This window comes from Antennarius striatus, chromosome 20 (genome assembly GCF_040054535.1).
Source record: "Antennarius striatus isolate MH-2024 chromosome 20, ASM4005453v1, whole genome shotgun sequence".
Taxonomy (NCBI): Eukaryota; Metazoa; Chordata; class Actinopteri; order Lophiiformes; family Antennariidae; genus Antennarius; species Antennarius striatus.
The window spans coordinates 15,067,493-15,081,585 of record NC_090795.1 but is presented as its reverse complement, the minus strand read 5'-3'; the positions used below and the strand labels follow the sequence as shown (position 1 = coordinate 15,081,585).

The following is a 14,093-nucleotide window of genomic DNA, read 5'->3' as shown; positions in this document are numbered from 1 at the left end:
GATGCGACTCAAACCTATGACTTCCATACCGGATCAGTCGAGGCCCGGGTTAACAATGACCGCCATCGGCGCTGTTGACCTACAGGGTGCCAGTGGAAATTGAACTACTGTTGGTCGAAGAAGGAGAGGAGGAAAGTGTGTTTGAACAAAGACTAGAAGAGGTGACTGTCGTGGACCAGGATGTAGCAAAGATCAGTCAGGATGAAGTGAGGAGGACGTTGAAGAGGATGAAGAGTGGAAAGGCAGTTGGTCCTGATGATGTACCTGTAGATGTTTGGAAGTGTCTAGGAGAGGTGGCAGTAGAGTTTCTGACTGGGTTGTTCAACAGGATCTTAGATAGTGAGAAGATGTCTGAGGAATGGAGGAGAAGTGTGCTTGTGCCCATTTTTAAGAACAAGGGAGATGCGCAGAGTTGTGGCAACTACAGAGTAATAAAGCTGATGAGCCATACAATGAAGTTATGGGAAAGAGTAGTGGAAGCTAGACTAAGGGAAGAAGTGAACATTTGTGAGCAGCAGTATGGTTTCATGCCAAAAAAGAGTACCACAGATGCAGTATTTGCTTTGAGGTTGTTGATAGAGAAGTACGGAGAAGGCCAGACAGAGCTGCATTGTGTTTTTGTAGATCTGGAGGAAGCTTGTGACAGGGTGCCCAGAAAGGAACTGTGGTATTGTATGAGGAAGTCTTGAGTGGCAGAGAAGTATGTTAGAGCGGTGCAGGACATGTGCTGTATGAGGACTGTAAGACAGTGGTGAGGTGTGCTGTAGGTGTGACAGAGGAGTTCAAGGTGGAGGCGGGACTGCATCGGGGATCAGCTCTGAGCCCCTTCTTGTTCGCAATGGTGATGGACAGGCTGACAGACGAGGCTAAACAGGAATCTCCATGGACTATGATGTTTGCAGATGAAATTGTGATCTGCAGCGAGAGCAGGGAACAGGTGGAGGAGTAGCTAGAGAGGTGGAGGTTTGTCCTTGAAAGATGAGGAATGAAGGTTAGCCACAGTAAGACAGAATACATGTGTGTGAATGAGAGGGACCCAAGTGGAAGAGTGAGGTTACAGGGAGACGAGATCAAGAAGGTGGAGGATTCTAAGTACTTTGGGTCAACGGTCCAGACCAATGGAGAGTGTGGAAAAGAGGTGAAGAAGCGTGTCCAGGCAGGATGGTACGGGTGGAGAAAAGTGTCAGGTGTGATGTGTGATAGAAGAGTTTCAGCTAAAATGAAAGGAATTGTGTACAAAACTTTGGTGAGACCAGCGATGTTGTTTGGTCTAGATACAGTGTCACTGAGGAAAACACAGGAGACAGAGCTGGAGGTAGCAGAGATGAAGGTGCTGAGGTTCTCTCTGGGAGTGACCAGGATGGATAGGATCAGGAATGAGTACATCAGAGGGACAGCACATGTTAGAGGTTTTGGAGATAAAGTCAGAGAGGCCAGATTGAGATGGTTTGGACATGTCCAGAGGAGAGATAGTGAATATATTGGTAGAAGGATGCTGAGTTTTGAACTGCCAGGCAGGAGGCCTAGAGGAAGACCAAAGAGGAGGTTTATGGATGTAGTGAAAGAGGACATGAAGGTAGTTGGTGTGAGAGAATAGGATGCAGAAGACAGGGTGAGATGGAGGCAACTGATTCACTGTGGCGACCCCTGAAGGGAAAAGCCGAAAGGAAAAGAGGAAGATGATGGTAATTTCAAGAAAACTAAACACACTATGGCAAAGATCTCTAAACGAATATTAACTGATGAAACGATCCAAGTCCTAAACAATAGTTTGGCGCTCTAGGATTGGACTTCAGTGTGCAGTGACCCTAATGTGGACAGTGCTTATTGTACTTTTTTAGACATCTTCACTTCCATGTATAATAATCACTGCCCTGTGAAAGAATATGTTATGAAGGAAAAACATCACAAAAGCCCTTGGATTACAAAAAGAATAATGAATGCCTGTAAAAAGAAAAATAATCTCTACAAATCTTTTATCAAAGTAAAAACAAAAGAAATGGAACAGAGATATAAGAAGTACAAAAATAATTTAACCGATATTATAAGAACAAGCAAACGATTATACTATCATAAAAAGTTGTATGAAAATAAAAATAATATAAAAGGAACTTGGAATGCTTTGAATAGCCTAATCAAACAAAAATCCTTAAAGTGGACATACCCTGATTACTTTATTGATGAAAATGGTGAAGATTATAATATGAATAATCCATCCATCCATCCATCCATCCATCCATCCATCCATTCTCTTCCGCTTATCCGACGTCGGGTCGCGGGGGCAGCAGCCTAAGCAGGGAAGCCCAGACTTCCCTCTCCCTAGCCACTTTGTCCAGCTCCTCCGGGAGAATCCCAAGGCGTTCCCAGGCCAGCCGGGAGACATAGTCTCTCCAGCGTGTCCTGGGTCGTCCCCGGGGCCTCCTCCCGGTAGGACGTGCCCGGAACACCTCACCAGGGAGGCGTCCAGGAGGCATACTGACCAGATGCCCGAGCCACCTCATCTGGCTCCTCTCGATGCGGAGGAGCAGCGGCTCGACTCTGAGTCCCTCCCGGATGACCGAACTTCTCACCCTATCTCTAAGAAAGAGCCCGGACACCCTGCGGAGGAAACTCATTTCGGCCGCTTGTATCCGGGATCTCGTACTTTCGGTCACGACCCATAGCTCGTGACCATAGGTGTGGGCAGGAACGACCGGTAAATCGAGAGCTTTGCCTTTCGGCTCACCTCCTTCTTCACCACGACGGACCGATACAGAGTCCGCATCACTGCAGACGCTGCACAAATCCGCCTGTCAATCTCCAGTTCCATTGTACCCTCACTCGTGAATGAGACCCCAAGATACTTGAACTCCTCCACTTGGGGCAGGATCTCATCCCCAACCTGGAGAGGGCACTCCACCCTTTTCCGACTGAGGACCATGGTCTCAGATTTGGAGGTACTGATTCTCATCCCAACCGCTTCACACTCGGCTGCGAACCGCTCCAGTGAGAGTTGGAGATCATGGCTTGATGAAGCCAACAGCACCACGTCATCTGCAAAAAGCAGAGACGCAATACTGAGGCCACCAAACCGGACACCCTCAACGCCTTGGCTGCGCCTAGAAATTCTGTCCATAAAAGTTATGAACAGAATTGGTGACAAAGGCCAGCCTTGGCGGAGTCCAACCCTCACTGGAAACGAATCCGACTTACTGCCAGCAATGCGGACCAAACTCTGACATTGTTCTTACAGGGACCGAACAGCCCTTATCAAGGGGTCCGGTACCCCATACTCCCGAAGCACCCCCCACAGAACCCCACGAGGAACACGGTCGAACGCCTTCTCCAAGTCCACAAAACACATGTAGACTGGTTGGGCGAACTCCCATGCCCCCTCAAGGACCCTGCGGAGGGTGTAGAGCTGGTCCACTGTTCCACGGCCAGGACGAAAACCACACTGCTCCTCCTGAATCCGAGATTCGACTTCCCGACGGACCCTCCTCTCCAGAACCCCTGAATAGACCTTGCCAGGGAGGCTAAGGAGTGTGATGCCCCTGTAGTTGGAGCACACCCTCCTGTCCCCCTTCTTAAAAAGGGGGACCACCACCCCAGTCTGCCAATCCAGAGGCACTGTCCCCGATGTCCAAGCGATGTTGCAGAGGCGTGTCAACCAGGACAGCCCCACAACATCCAGAGCCTTTAGGAACTCCGGGCGGATTTCATCCACCCCCCGGGGCCCTGCCACCGAGGAGCTTTTTAACTACCTCGGTGACCTCAACCCCAGAGATAGGAGAGCCCGCCTCAGAGAACCCAGACTCTGCTTCCTCATGGGAAGGCGTGTCTGCGGGATTGAGGAGGTCTTCGAAGTATTCTCCCCACTGAGTCACAACGTCCCGAGTTGAGGTCAGCAGTGCCCCATCCCCACTGTATACAGTGTGGATGCTGCACTGCTTACCCCTCCTGAAACGCCTGATGGTGGACCAGAATTTCTTCGAAGCCGTCTTGAAGTCGTCCTCCAAGGCCTCACCAAACTCCTCCCACGCCAGGGTTTTTGCCTCAGCAACCACCAAAGCTGCATTCCGCTTGGCCAGCCGGTACCTATCAGCTGCTTCAGGAGTCCCACAGGCCAAAAAGGTCTGATAGGACTCCTTCTTCAGCTTGACGGCATCCCTTACCACTGATGTCCACCAGCGGGTTCTGGGGTTGCCGCCACGACAGGCACCGACCACCTTACGGCCGCAGCTGCGGTCGGCCGCCTCGACATGGTCCACTCAGACTCAATGTCCCCCGCCTCCCCCGGAACGTGAGTGAAGTTCTGCCGGAGGTGGGAGTTGAAACTCCTTATGACAGGGGATTTCGCCAGGCGTTCCCAGCAGACCCTCACGATACGTTTGGGTCTGTCAGGTCGGACCGGCATCTTCCCCCACCATCGGAGCCAACACACCACCAGGTGGTGATCGGTTGACAGCTCCGCCCCTCTCTTCACCCGAGTGTCCAAGACATGCGGCCGCAAGTCCGATGACACGACCACAAAGTCGATCATCGAACTGCGGCCTAGGGTGTCCTGGTGCCAAGTGCACATATGGACACCCTTATGTCTGAACATGGTGTTCGTTATGGACAGTCCGTGACAAGCACAGAAGTCCAATAACTGAACACCGCTCGGTTTCTGATCGGGGGGGCCGTTCCTCCCAATCACACCCTTCCAGGTCTCACTGTCATTGCCCACGGGAGCATTGAAGTCCCCCAGCAGAACAATGGAGTCCCCAGTGGGAGCGCTCTCCAGCACCCCCTCCAAGGACTCCAAAAAGGGTGGGTACTCTGAACTGCTGTTTGGTGCATACGCACAAACAACAGTCAGGACCCGGCCCCCCACCCGAAGGCGGAGGGAGGCTACCCTCTCGTCCACCGGGGTGAACCCCAATGTACAGGCGCCAAGCCGGGGGGCTATAAATATACCCACACCTGCTCGGCATCTCTCACCATGGGCAACTCCAGAGAGGACTGGAGAGGACTGGTACCAGAGCCCAAGCCGTGTGTGGAGGTGAGCCCGACTATATCTAGTCGGAACTTCTCGACTTCACACACCAGCTCAGGCTCCTTCCCTGCTAGGGAGGTGACATTCCACATCCCAAGAGCCAGCTTCTGTAGCCGGGTATCGGATCGCCAAGGTCCCTGCCTTCAGCCACCGCCCAGCTCATAATGCACCCTACCCCTATGGCCCCTCCCACAGGTGGTGAGCCCATGGGAAGAGGGACCCACGTTGTCCTTTCGGGCTGCGCCCGACCGGGCCCCATGGGTGCAGGCCCAGCCACCAGGCGCTCGCCTTCGAGCCCCACCTCCAGGCCTGGCTCCAGAGGGGGGCCCCGGTGACCCGCATCCGGGCAAGGGAAAACGTGTTCCAATGTTTTTAATCATCATGTGGGGTCTTTGAGCAGTACTTTGTCTGGTCCCTCACCTAGGACCTGTTTGCCATGGGTGACCCTACCAGGGGCAGAAAGCCCCAGACAACTTAGCTCCTAGGATCATTGGGACACACAAACCCCTCCACCACGATAAGGTGACCTCTCAAGGAAGGGAATATGAATAATGTAGTAAATAAATTCAACATTTTTTTTGTGAATGTTGGCCCTAAGTTGGCTGCTGATATTCTTGATAGTGGAATTGCAAAGTCAACTATTGAAAATAATGCCTTTTCGTTCTTCCTCTCAGCTACAAATGAGCAGGAAGTGACAAACACCGTGCAGAAGTGTAAAAGTAAGTCCTCCACCAACTGTCATGACATTGGCATGTCACCAGTTAAAAAAGTAATACTAAATATTGTCAAACCTTTAACTTATATCTGTAAGTTGTGTTTCCAGACTGGCTGTTTTCCAAGCAAAATGAAAATTGCTCAAGTAATTCCACTCTTCAAAAATGAAAACAAACATGCATTTACTAATTACAGACCAATCTCACTTTTGCCTCAATTTTCAAAAATTTTAGAGAAACTTTTCAACTCTCAACTTGAAAAGTTTCTTGAGAAACATCATATAATAAACAAAAGTCAGTATGGTTTTTGAACCAAAAGAACTACATCAATGGCAATAATTGAAGTTATTGAAGAAATAACTTATGCACTGGAGCAGAAAAAGTATGCAGTTGGTCACTTCATTGATCTGAAAAAAGCCTTTGATACTATTAATCACGCAATATTACTAAATAAAATGGAAAGATATGGATTTAGGGGGTTGGCTGGGGACTGGTTAAAAAGTTATTTAACAGGGCGGTAAAATGGGTAAAACTTCATCAGATGTAATTGGCATTGCTTGTGGTGTCCCCCAGGGGTCAGTGTTGGGGCCAAAACTGTTTAATCTGTACATAAACGATATATTCAACACAACCAAAGTACTGAAACTCATACTATTTGCAATTGACACAAATATATTTTACAGTAGTGATTATTATTCTGAGCTTGTAAATACAGTAAACAGGGAACTAAACACAATAAAAGAATGGATGAACACAAATAAATTATCTTTGAATATAAATAAAACCAATGTAATGATGTTTGGAAATCGCAACACAATGTCTGAACAGAAAATAAGTATTGATGGCACTCAAATTGAAATTGTAAGTGAAAATAAATCTTTAGGAGTTATAATTGACAGTAAATTGTCATGGAAACCCCATGTCAGACACATAAAAACAAAAATCTCCAAAACCCTCTCAATTATAAATAAAGCAAAACTATACCTTGATGGAAATGCACTCCGTACTTTACTGCACCTTGGTCCTCCCATACCTTAGATATTGTGTTGAAGTTTGGGGAAATACTTATCAGAGCACAATAAATCCTCTGATCATATTACAGAAAAGAGCATTGCGGATCAATCACAAGGTTGGTTTTCTTGAACATACTCATAACCTGTTTACGCAGTCAAAGTTGCTAAAATTTCACGATCTTGTACAATATAATACATCAATAGCTTTATATAAAGCATTCAACAAATTAATACCACCAAACCTCCTACGATTTTTTATAACTCCAGTCAGGGCTCATAACTTTAGAGGTTTTGGATATTTTTCATTGCAGAGAGCTCAAACCATGCGTAAACCTTTTTTGTGTGTCTGTGTGCGGAGTGAAACTCTGGAACAATCTGGACTCACAACACAAGCAATGCCAAAGTACTCAGAAATTAAAATTATTATATAAACATCATGTCTGCTCAAAATATAGAGATGAGAGTCTTTAACTCAAACTGCTGTTCTGTTTTGTTAACATATGCTCAGTGTTTCTTTGCCATCGTTGGTATTTGTTAATTACTAATGTTGGCATTTGTCCATTACCATTGTTGGTATATTGTACATTACCATTGTTGGTATACCGTGCCTTCCTTACATTGTTGTGTGGAATTGGTATTGCAATGTGATCATTATTGTTGCCCATGGTGATGCCATCATGATGCAATAATTGTGTGGTTGTCCTTGAATGAAGTAGCAGTGTGGTGATCTCTGAATCAGGAACCGGGGTGGGATTACATAAGTTTTCTTCTTCCAACTCCCTTTCAGGCAGAATTGTATTGTTGAGTTATGATCTTTGCTTATTTATTTGCTTATTTAATTATTTCGTTTGTTGTTGTTTTTTTGTATGTTTGTTTTTTGTCTTTTCCTTGCCTGGCCTGAAATAAACGAATAAATGAAAGGAAATGAATGAATTGTACATCTTATTTTACTTTAGTTAATTTCACTGCGGGCGGTTAGCGCTGCCGCCTCACAACACGGCGGACCCGGGTTCGAGTCCCGCTCTGTGCGGAGTTCACATGCTCTCCCCGTGTCTGCGTGGGTTCTCTCCGGGTTCTCTGGCTTCCTTCCACCTCCAAAAGCATGTGCTTCAGGTTGACTGGCCGTTTTTTTTGTGTGTGGCTCCGCGGTGCAGTGGCGTCGTGCCCGGAGTGTCCCCCGCCTCACGCCCTATGCCGCTGAGATAGGCTCCGGTGGTAGCGGTGGTAATCTGAAGATGACTGACTGACTAATTTTACTGTACTGTATAAACTGTGCTTCTGCCAAGTTATTTCAGCGAATACTAAAGGATCTTTGATTTGTTTTGTTGAAATACACCTACTTCTTCTGATAAATGTTATGGTGTATAAATTGTATGTCAACATCTGATATTACTGTCCCCTGGCAAACAGAAGATGACAGCAACTTCCAACAGTGACCTCAAACATCTGGAACACACGTTCAACTTAAAAATGGATGAGATTCGTGTCCTAATGCTTTCTCAAGATCTCAAGGTGAGAAGAAAAAAATAGTGGTAATGTATTTTACTCATCTACTGTCTATTTGTCTTATTTATTTGGTGAACCTGTCTTTAAAAATGTCAAAATTCAGAATTTTTTTACTCACACTAAATCCACATTTTATTCGTGAATGCTTCCTATCAATGCATGGAATCCATGACAATGCATAGAATCCATAGTGCATAAAGCATGTGTGCACAAAAGCAGAATATGAAAAGAAATCAACTTTAAGATTTCCCGTTGGGAAATTATTTGTCCCCTCTCAGGTTAGTCAATCTATTAGACACGTGCATATGCATTTGTGTACAGGCTGATGACACACACACACACACACACACACACACACACACACACACACACACACACACACACACACACACACACACACAAGCATGTATCAATGTAGATCTCCTTAATGGTGCATACACACCATTTGCCCATTTGGTCCACATGGGCTTTGATCCGGCCACCCTCCAGTTCCCACTCCAAGTCCTAGTGGATTGAGCTACTATCACTCCTTATGACAAGAAAATGACAAGGACCAATAAATAATCAAATTTATTAATCGATGCACTCATAAAAAGATTGTCCACCTTGAAATGTGCACATGTGGATCAAATTGATCCAAGTGAATGGGATTTTTTGACAGATATCAAGTTTTTTGCAGTTGAATTGAACTGAGATTGGAAAGCACATGTTTTAATTTTCAAGTCATATAGGCCTCAGTAGCACAATGAGAACAGTGTGAATTCATCCTGAAGCTTTACATGTGTGCCATGTGTGCTTATTCATGTATGAACCCACACCAGAAAGATAACATCAGCCAGTGGTGGCATTTGTGTTTGCCAGTCACTGCATGCCTCCTTTGTGGTCTGTGTGCTTGATAGCATTTTGATAACTGCTGTATTCCAGGCAAATCTAGACCAAAACTAAAATGGTTCTTTGTGATAAGTGCACAGTCTTAATCATATTTTGCCAACCTTTAATGCTGGTTGATGTAATCTTAGATAGTGGCTGATGATTACGGCATCAGTTAGTTACCAGACAGTGTGGCCCTCTCCTCAGTGCTCTGATGTTAACATGTAATGGTGAGATAGCATATTGAACTTATGATTTTTTTTTTTTTCATTGGAAAGCTCTTATATAGATGTTTTGCTTCGCTAAAAGCACAGACATGCTTACAATACTGGTGTTGTCATTTCCTCAGAGGGCATTATTAGCACTCAAGTATTCAAGAGTGGGGTGGGATGGTGGTGCAGTGGGTTCCGCGTTCGTGTCCCGCTTTTGGTTCAGAGTTTGCATGTTCTCCCCGTGTCTGCGTGGGTTCTCTCTAGATTGTTCAGCTTCCAGCCACCTCCAAAAACATGCACTTCTGGTTAACTGGCCAGTCTCAAATTGACCGTAGTGTGTGTGTGTGTGTGTGTGTGTGTGTGTGTGTGTGTGTGTGTGTGTGTGTGTGTGTGTGTGTGTGTGCGTGCGTGCGTGCGTGCGTGCGTGGGTGGTTGTCTGTCTCTTTGTGGCTCTGCAGCACACTGGTGTCACACCCAGTTTCCCTTGCCTCATGCCCTAAGCCAGCTGGGATAGGCTCCAGCTCCCCATGACCATGTGATGGAATTGATACTACAAGAGTGCAATATTTCTGAATGTTCCTGTACTAGACAAGCAAGAGATTATGTTTTATGATTGTGTTATTCATTCATTCATTCATTTTCAATACCCACGTTACGTCCAGTCTAGGAGAGCCTGAGCCATAACATGAACAGACCCCGTCTTCCCCAAGACCCAAAGCCATCAAGTCAAATGGTTAAACAAAAAAAAAAAAGGATTTCAAGAGTTTTTATCGCAAGAACTAAATATATCAAGTAATACGTTGAGATTGATTTGGGTTGGACTAATGCCAAAATAACAATCAAAACAATCCTGTCTGCAAAAGAATAATGATTAACCTAACAGAAAAACAAACAACAAGTTCTTACCTTCCCAACTACATAAACAGGAGAAAAGAATCACCTAACAAACTGGTATCCAACCCTCCTTCTCAAACGAAACTAAGCAGTCCATACCAAACAGCTGGTTGGAAGATGGAGACGATGAGGATCCGCTGCCTGCTGCCCTACTGCCCCGATAGGACTGCCATCTTGGATCCTTATATATATGGTGAGGCCTTGACATAGCCAATCAGGAGAGAGAACAAGTGTACTCCCCAAATCAGCATACATAAGTAGCAGACAGGAAAACGGGGCAAGAGGACAACCCCATCACATACACGATGTGAGTCGTCACACCCTCTTATTCCGCTGTATCGGGTCATGGGGTTGCTGGAGCCTATCCCGGTGGACTGGGGGTGTGAGGCAAGGTACACTCTGGGAGGGACGCCAGTGCACCGTGGACATAAGTATGATATCAGTTGCAAATATCAGTTGAAAATATTTTACCTATTCAGCACTCCCTCGTTTTACCTTCCTAAGGCTAGTCTCTCCCACCTTTTCATTCCACCTCTTTGTCAGCATAATCTCTGTGTGTGTGTGTGTGTGTATGTGTGTGTGTGTGTGTGTGTGTGTGTGTGTGTGTGTGTGTGTGTGTGTGTGTGTGTGTGTGTGTGTGTGTGTGTGTGTGTGTGTGTGTGTGTGTGTGTGTGTGTGTGTGTGTGTGTGTGTCCAGCTGAAGTTGCAATCCAAAGAGACTGAAGTGCAGTGTCAGGCTCAACTTCAGGAATTCTGCCAGCAGATGCAAAACCTACTAGAACATAAGGACCAGGAACTCAAAGACCTCACTGCTATCAAGGACTACAGGTATGTGTGTATGTATGTGCGTGTGCGTGTGTGTGTGTGTGTGTGTGTGTGTGTGTGTGTGTGTGTGTGTGCGTGCGTGTGTGTGTGTATCCACATTTCCTGTATCCCGTCTCAGGATAGAAGAGCTTGAGGGTCAGCTGAAATGGATGGAGATCAAATGGAAGAAGGAAGAAGATACCAATGTTAAGAAGTGAGTGATTAATAAGACACAATTTGCTTCCAGAGCCATCCACTGGGAGAAGCAGTTGCTGTAATAGTGCATGGGATCAAGAGAGAAAAAGGACAGGAAAGAGTATCTCATGTTTGTTAAAGAAAGCAGAAAAGTCTGAACTCATTTTTACCAAATTTAATATAAAACCACTTACAAAACAATTATTTATTTTTTAATTATTTTTTTCAGTTAAAGACCTACAGCCAACTGTATCATGACCAAAAGGAAATATGTAGCTGGGCTGAAACTTCGTAATAAGGTTTTTTTTTTTTTAATTTGTGAAAAACAGCTAAGACAAAAAAATTGCATGTAGACATACTGGACAAACAGGATAAAGCTGAGAACCAACAGAGACAGGCAGTGCCGACCACAAAGGCAGTTTACTTTTCATTCCAGAAGCAAGCCCATGGCCAGAGGAAGATGCTACCCCATTGAACATATCCTTTCAAATATTCTTAGACCACAAGGAAGTTGTCATTCTTTGGGAGGGAAGTTTTGTTTTTTAAAGATCCTTAGACAACTTCGTAACACACACACACACACACACACACACACACACACACACACACACACACACACACACACACACACACACACACACACACACACAATCACGTCAGTTGAATGATTGATTGCATTAAGATCTTTGCTTTCTGGGAGACCAAGTTAACCAGACTTTTCTTCATAGCGTTGTTTGTGGACTATATGTTAAGTTACCCACTGGCAAACACTTGGACCCCAAAAAGCAAATTCAGATAAGATGAAAAAGATCAGCGGTTTAATCCTCTGGCTGGGGACAGAAGTGAGCAATGCAAATCAAAACAGCAGACAACAAAAAACCACAAACTAGAAAAAAGGGCAGGCAGCTGAGAAATTACCAGGTACACAAACATAACTAACAGGACAGAATTATCTGGCAACTACATGAAGAGCCGAGGCCTCTTCAGGGGAGGTTGATGAGATGATGGAAGAAAAATGCATAAGGACACAGCTTCTGGTTTGAGGTGGAGCGCTGGGATAGGATTGCCCCTACTCCTGAGTTTGAGGCATCCACCTCGTCCCCGAACTGGACTGCTGAGGTGTGGACCAAAGGAGTAGGTGTTGAGTGCTGAGAAGTGACATGGTCCAAGCAACTGCCGAGGTGACTCACACGGGAATGCAGCTTGTTAAGGGAGTCTAACACAGGCCTGCCCAATTTTATCTGTCTCTGCAGGGTCCATTATGGCCAGATAATTCTGTAAAGTTGTCCACTGGCAAACACTTTGACCCCAAAAGGCAGATTGAGATAAGATTTTTTTTTAAATCAACAATTTATTGCTCATGCTGGAAACTCAAGTGAGCAAAACAGCAGAGCAAAATGACAAAAATCCACAAACTAAAAAAAGGGACAGGCAGCTGAGAGACAACCAGGTCAAACATAACTAAATGGGACAAAATTATCTGGCAGCTACATGAGAGGAGCCAAGGGATCTTAACCCTTGGATGCACAAGTTACCAATACATCCACTATTCCACAGGTGGGGTCAAACATGACCCCAGGGATTGTCTTTCTTCAACAGCTTCAAAATGAAAAGTTGTAATATATTCATATTCCAGGTATTCCTCATAAAACATCTTTGTGACATGAATCCATTGGCATTTTTATTTATTTTTTCATTAGTTTTAAGAATTGACAGTTTTTGTATATGCATATGTACACACATGCACATACATTCAAAAACATCAAATTTCCTCTCACTGTGTGCATCTGTTACAAACTACTTGCTTCTGACTGTGAACATTGCACACAGGGGTACTGCTTTTCCCACAGCAATTAGCGATTTTGCTATCTTTCTTTCTTGGACACAACCGCTGGCACTATGTGCTTCTTTCCTGTGGCCGGATTGCTGCAGTCTTTGTCACTCCACACCGTTCCATTGTTGCTGTGATGTAGGTTGGTAGGTTCGGGTTACCTTCCCGTCGACTTTTCATGTGAGGTGTCACAAGCTCCATTGAGAGCTCTGTGAGGAAGTGTCGTCGTCCATTGGTGATGCCAATGGACGACTTCAGGGTGCTGAGCCCTGAAAAATGAACAAGTATTTAGAGTGGCGACGTCAATCATATTATACCAAAGCACCATGGGCCATCTCTGTGTCTGGCGTTTGCAGGTGTAGTTGCCAACCATCTAGTCCATAGTATCCACTCCTCCTTTTGTCTGATTGTAGAAGAAGATTACTTGGAACGTTAAATCTTGGAAACTGAAAAAAGCAGATGGAAGCTGAAAAAGGAAGGGTGTTGCATGGAAGCTGCAAAAGGAAGAGTGTTGCATGACTTTTAGGAAGAAGTTAAGACAGGCTCTTGGTGGCCAGGAGGTGCTTCCAGATGACTGGACAACAACAGCTAATGTGATCAGGGAGACAGGTAGGAGAGTATGTGTTGTGTTATCTGGAAGGAAAGTAGATAAGGAGACTTGATGGTGGAATGAGAAGGTACAGGAGTGTATACAGAGAAAAAGATTAGCTAAGAAGAAGTGGGACACTGAGAGGGCTGAGGAAAGCAGACAGGAGTACAGGGAGATGCAGTGTAATGTGAAAGTAGAGGTAGCAAAGGCCAAACAAAGGACTTATGATGACTTGTGTGCTAGGTTAGACAGTAAGGAGGGATAGACTGATCTATACAGGTTGGCAAGACAGAGAGACAGAGATGGGCAGGACATACAGCAGGTTAGGGTGAGTAAGGATAGGGATGGAAGTCTATGACAGGTACCAGTAGTGTGATGGGAAGATGGAAAGAGTACTTTGAAGAATTGATGAATGAGGAAAATGAGAGAGAACAAAGACCAGAAGAGGT

At 45.4% G+C, this 14,093-nt stretch overlaps 1 protein-coding gene across 3 annotated transcripts in view; it reads left to right on the top strand.

Moving 5' to 3' along the window:
• The window catches only part of ccdc57 (coiled-coil domain containing 57), a 75,428-nt gene that overhangs the window by 18,241 nt on the left and 43,094 nt on the right, over positions 1 to 14,093 (top strand). Inside the window, exons 4-6 of one of the 3 annotated variants that reach the window (XM_068304111.1) lie at positions 8,154 to 8,255; positions 10,923 to 11,053; positions 11,169 to 11,243. In XM_068304111.1, the coding sequence (XP_068160212.1) occupies positions 8,154 to 8,255; positions 10,923 to 11,053; positions 11,169 to 11,243 (308 nt within the window). Of the gene's footprint in view, positions 1 to 8,153; positions 8,256 to 9,782; positions 10,657 to 10,922; positions 11,054 to 11,168; positions 11,244 to 14,093 lie in introns of those variants that run through there. The other 2 variants (XM_068304113.1, XM_068304112.1) reach the window with 2 other exon arrangements.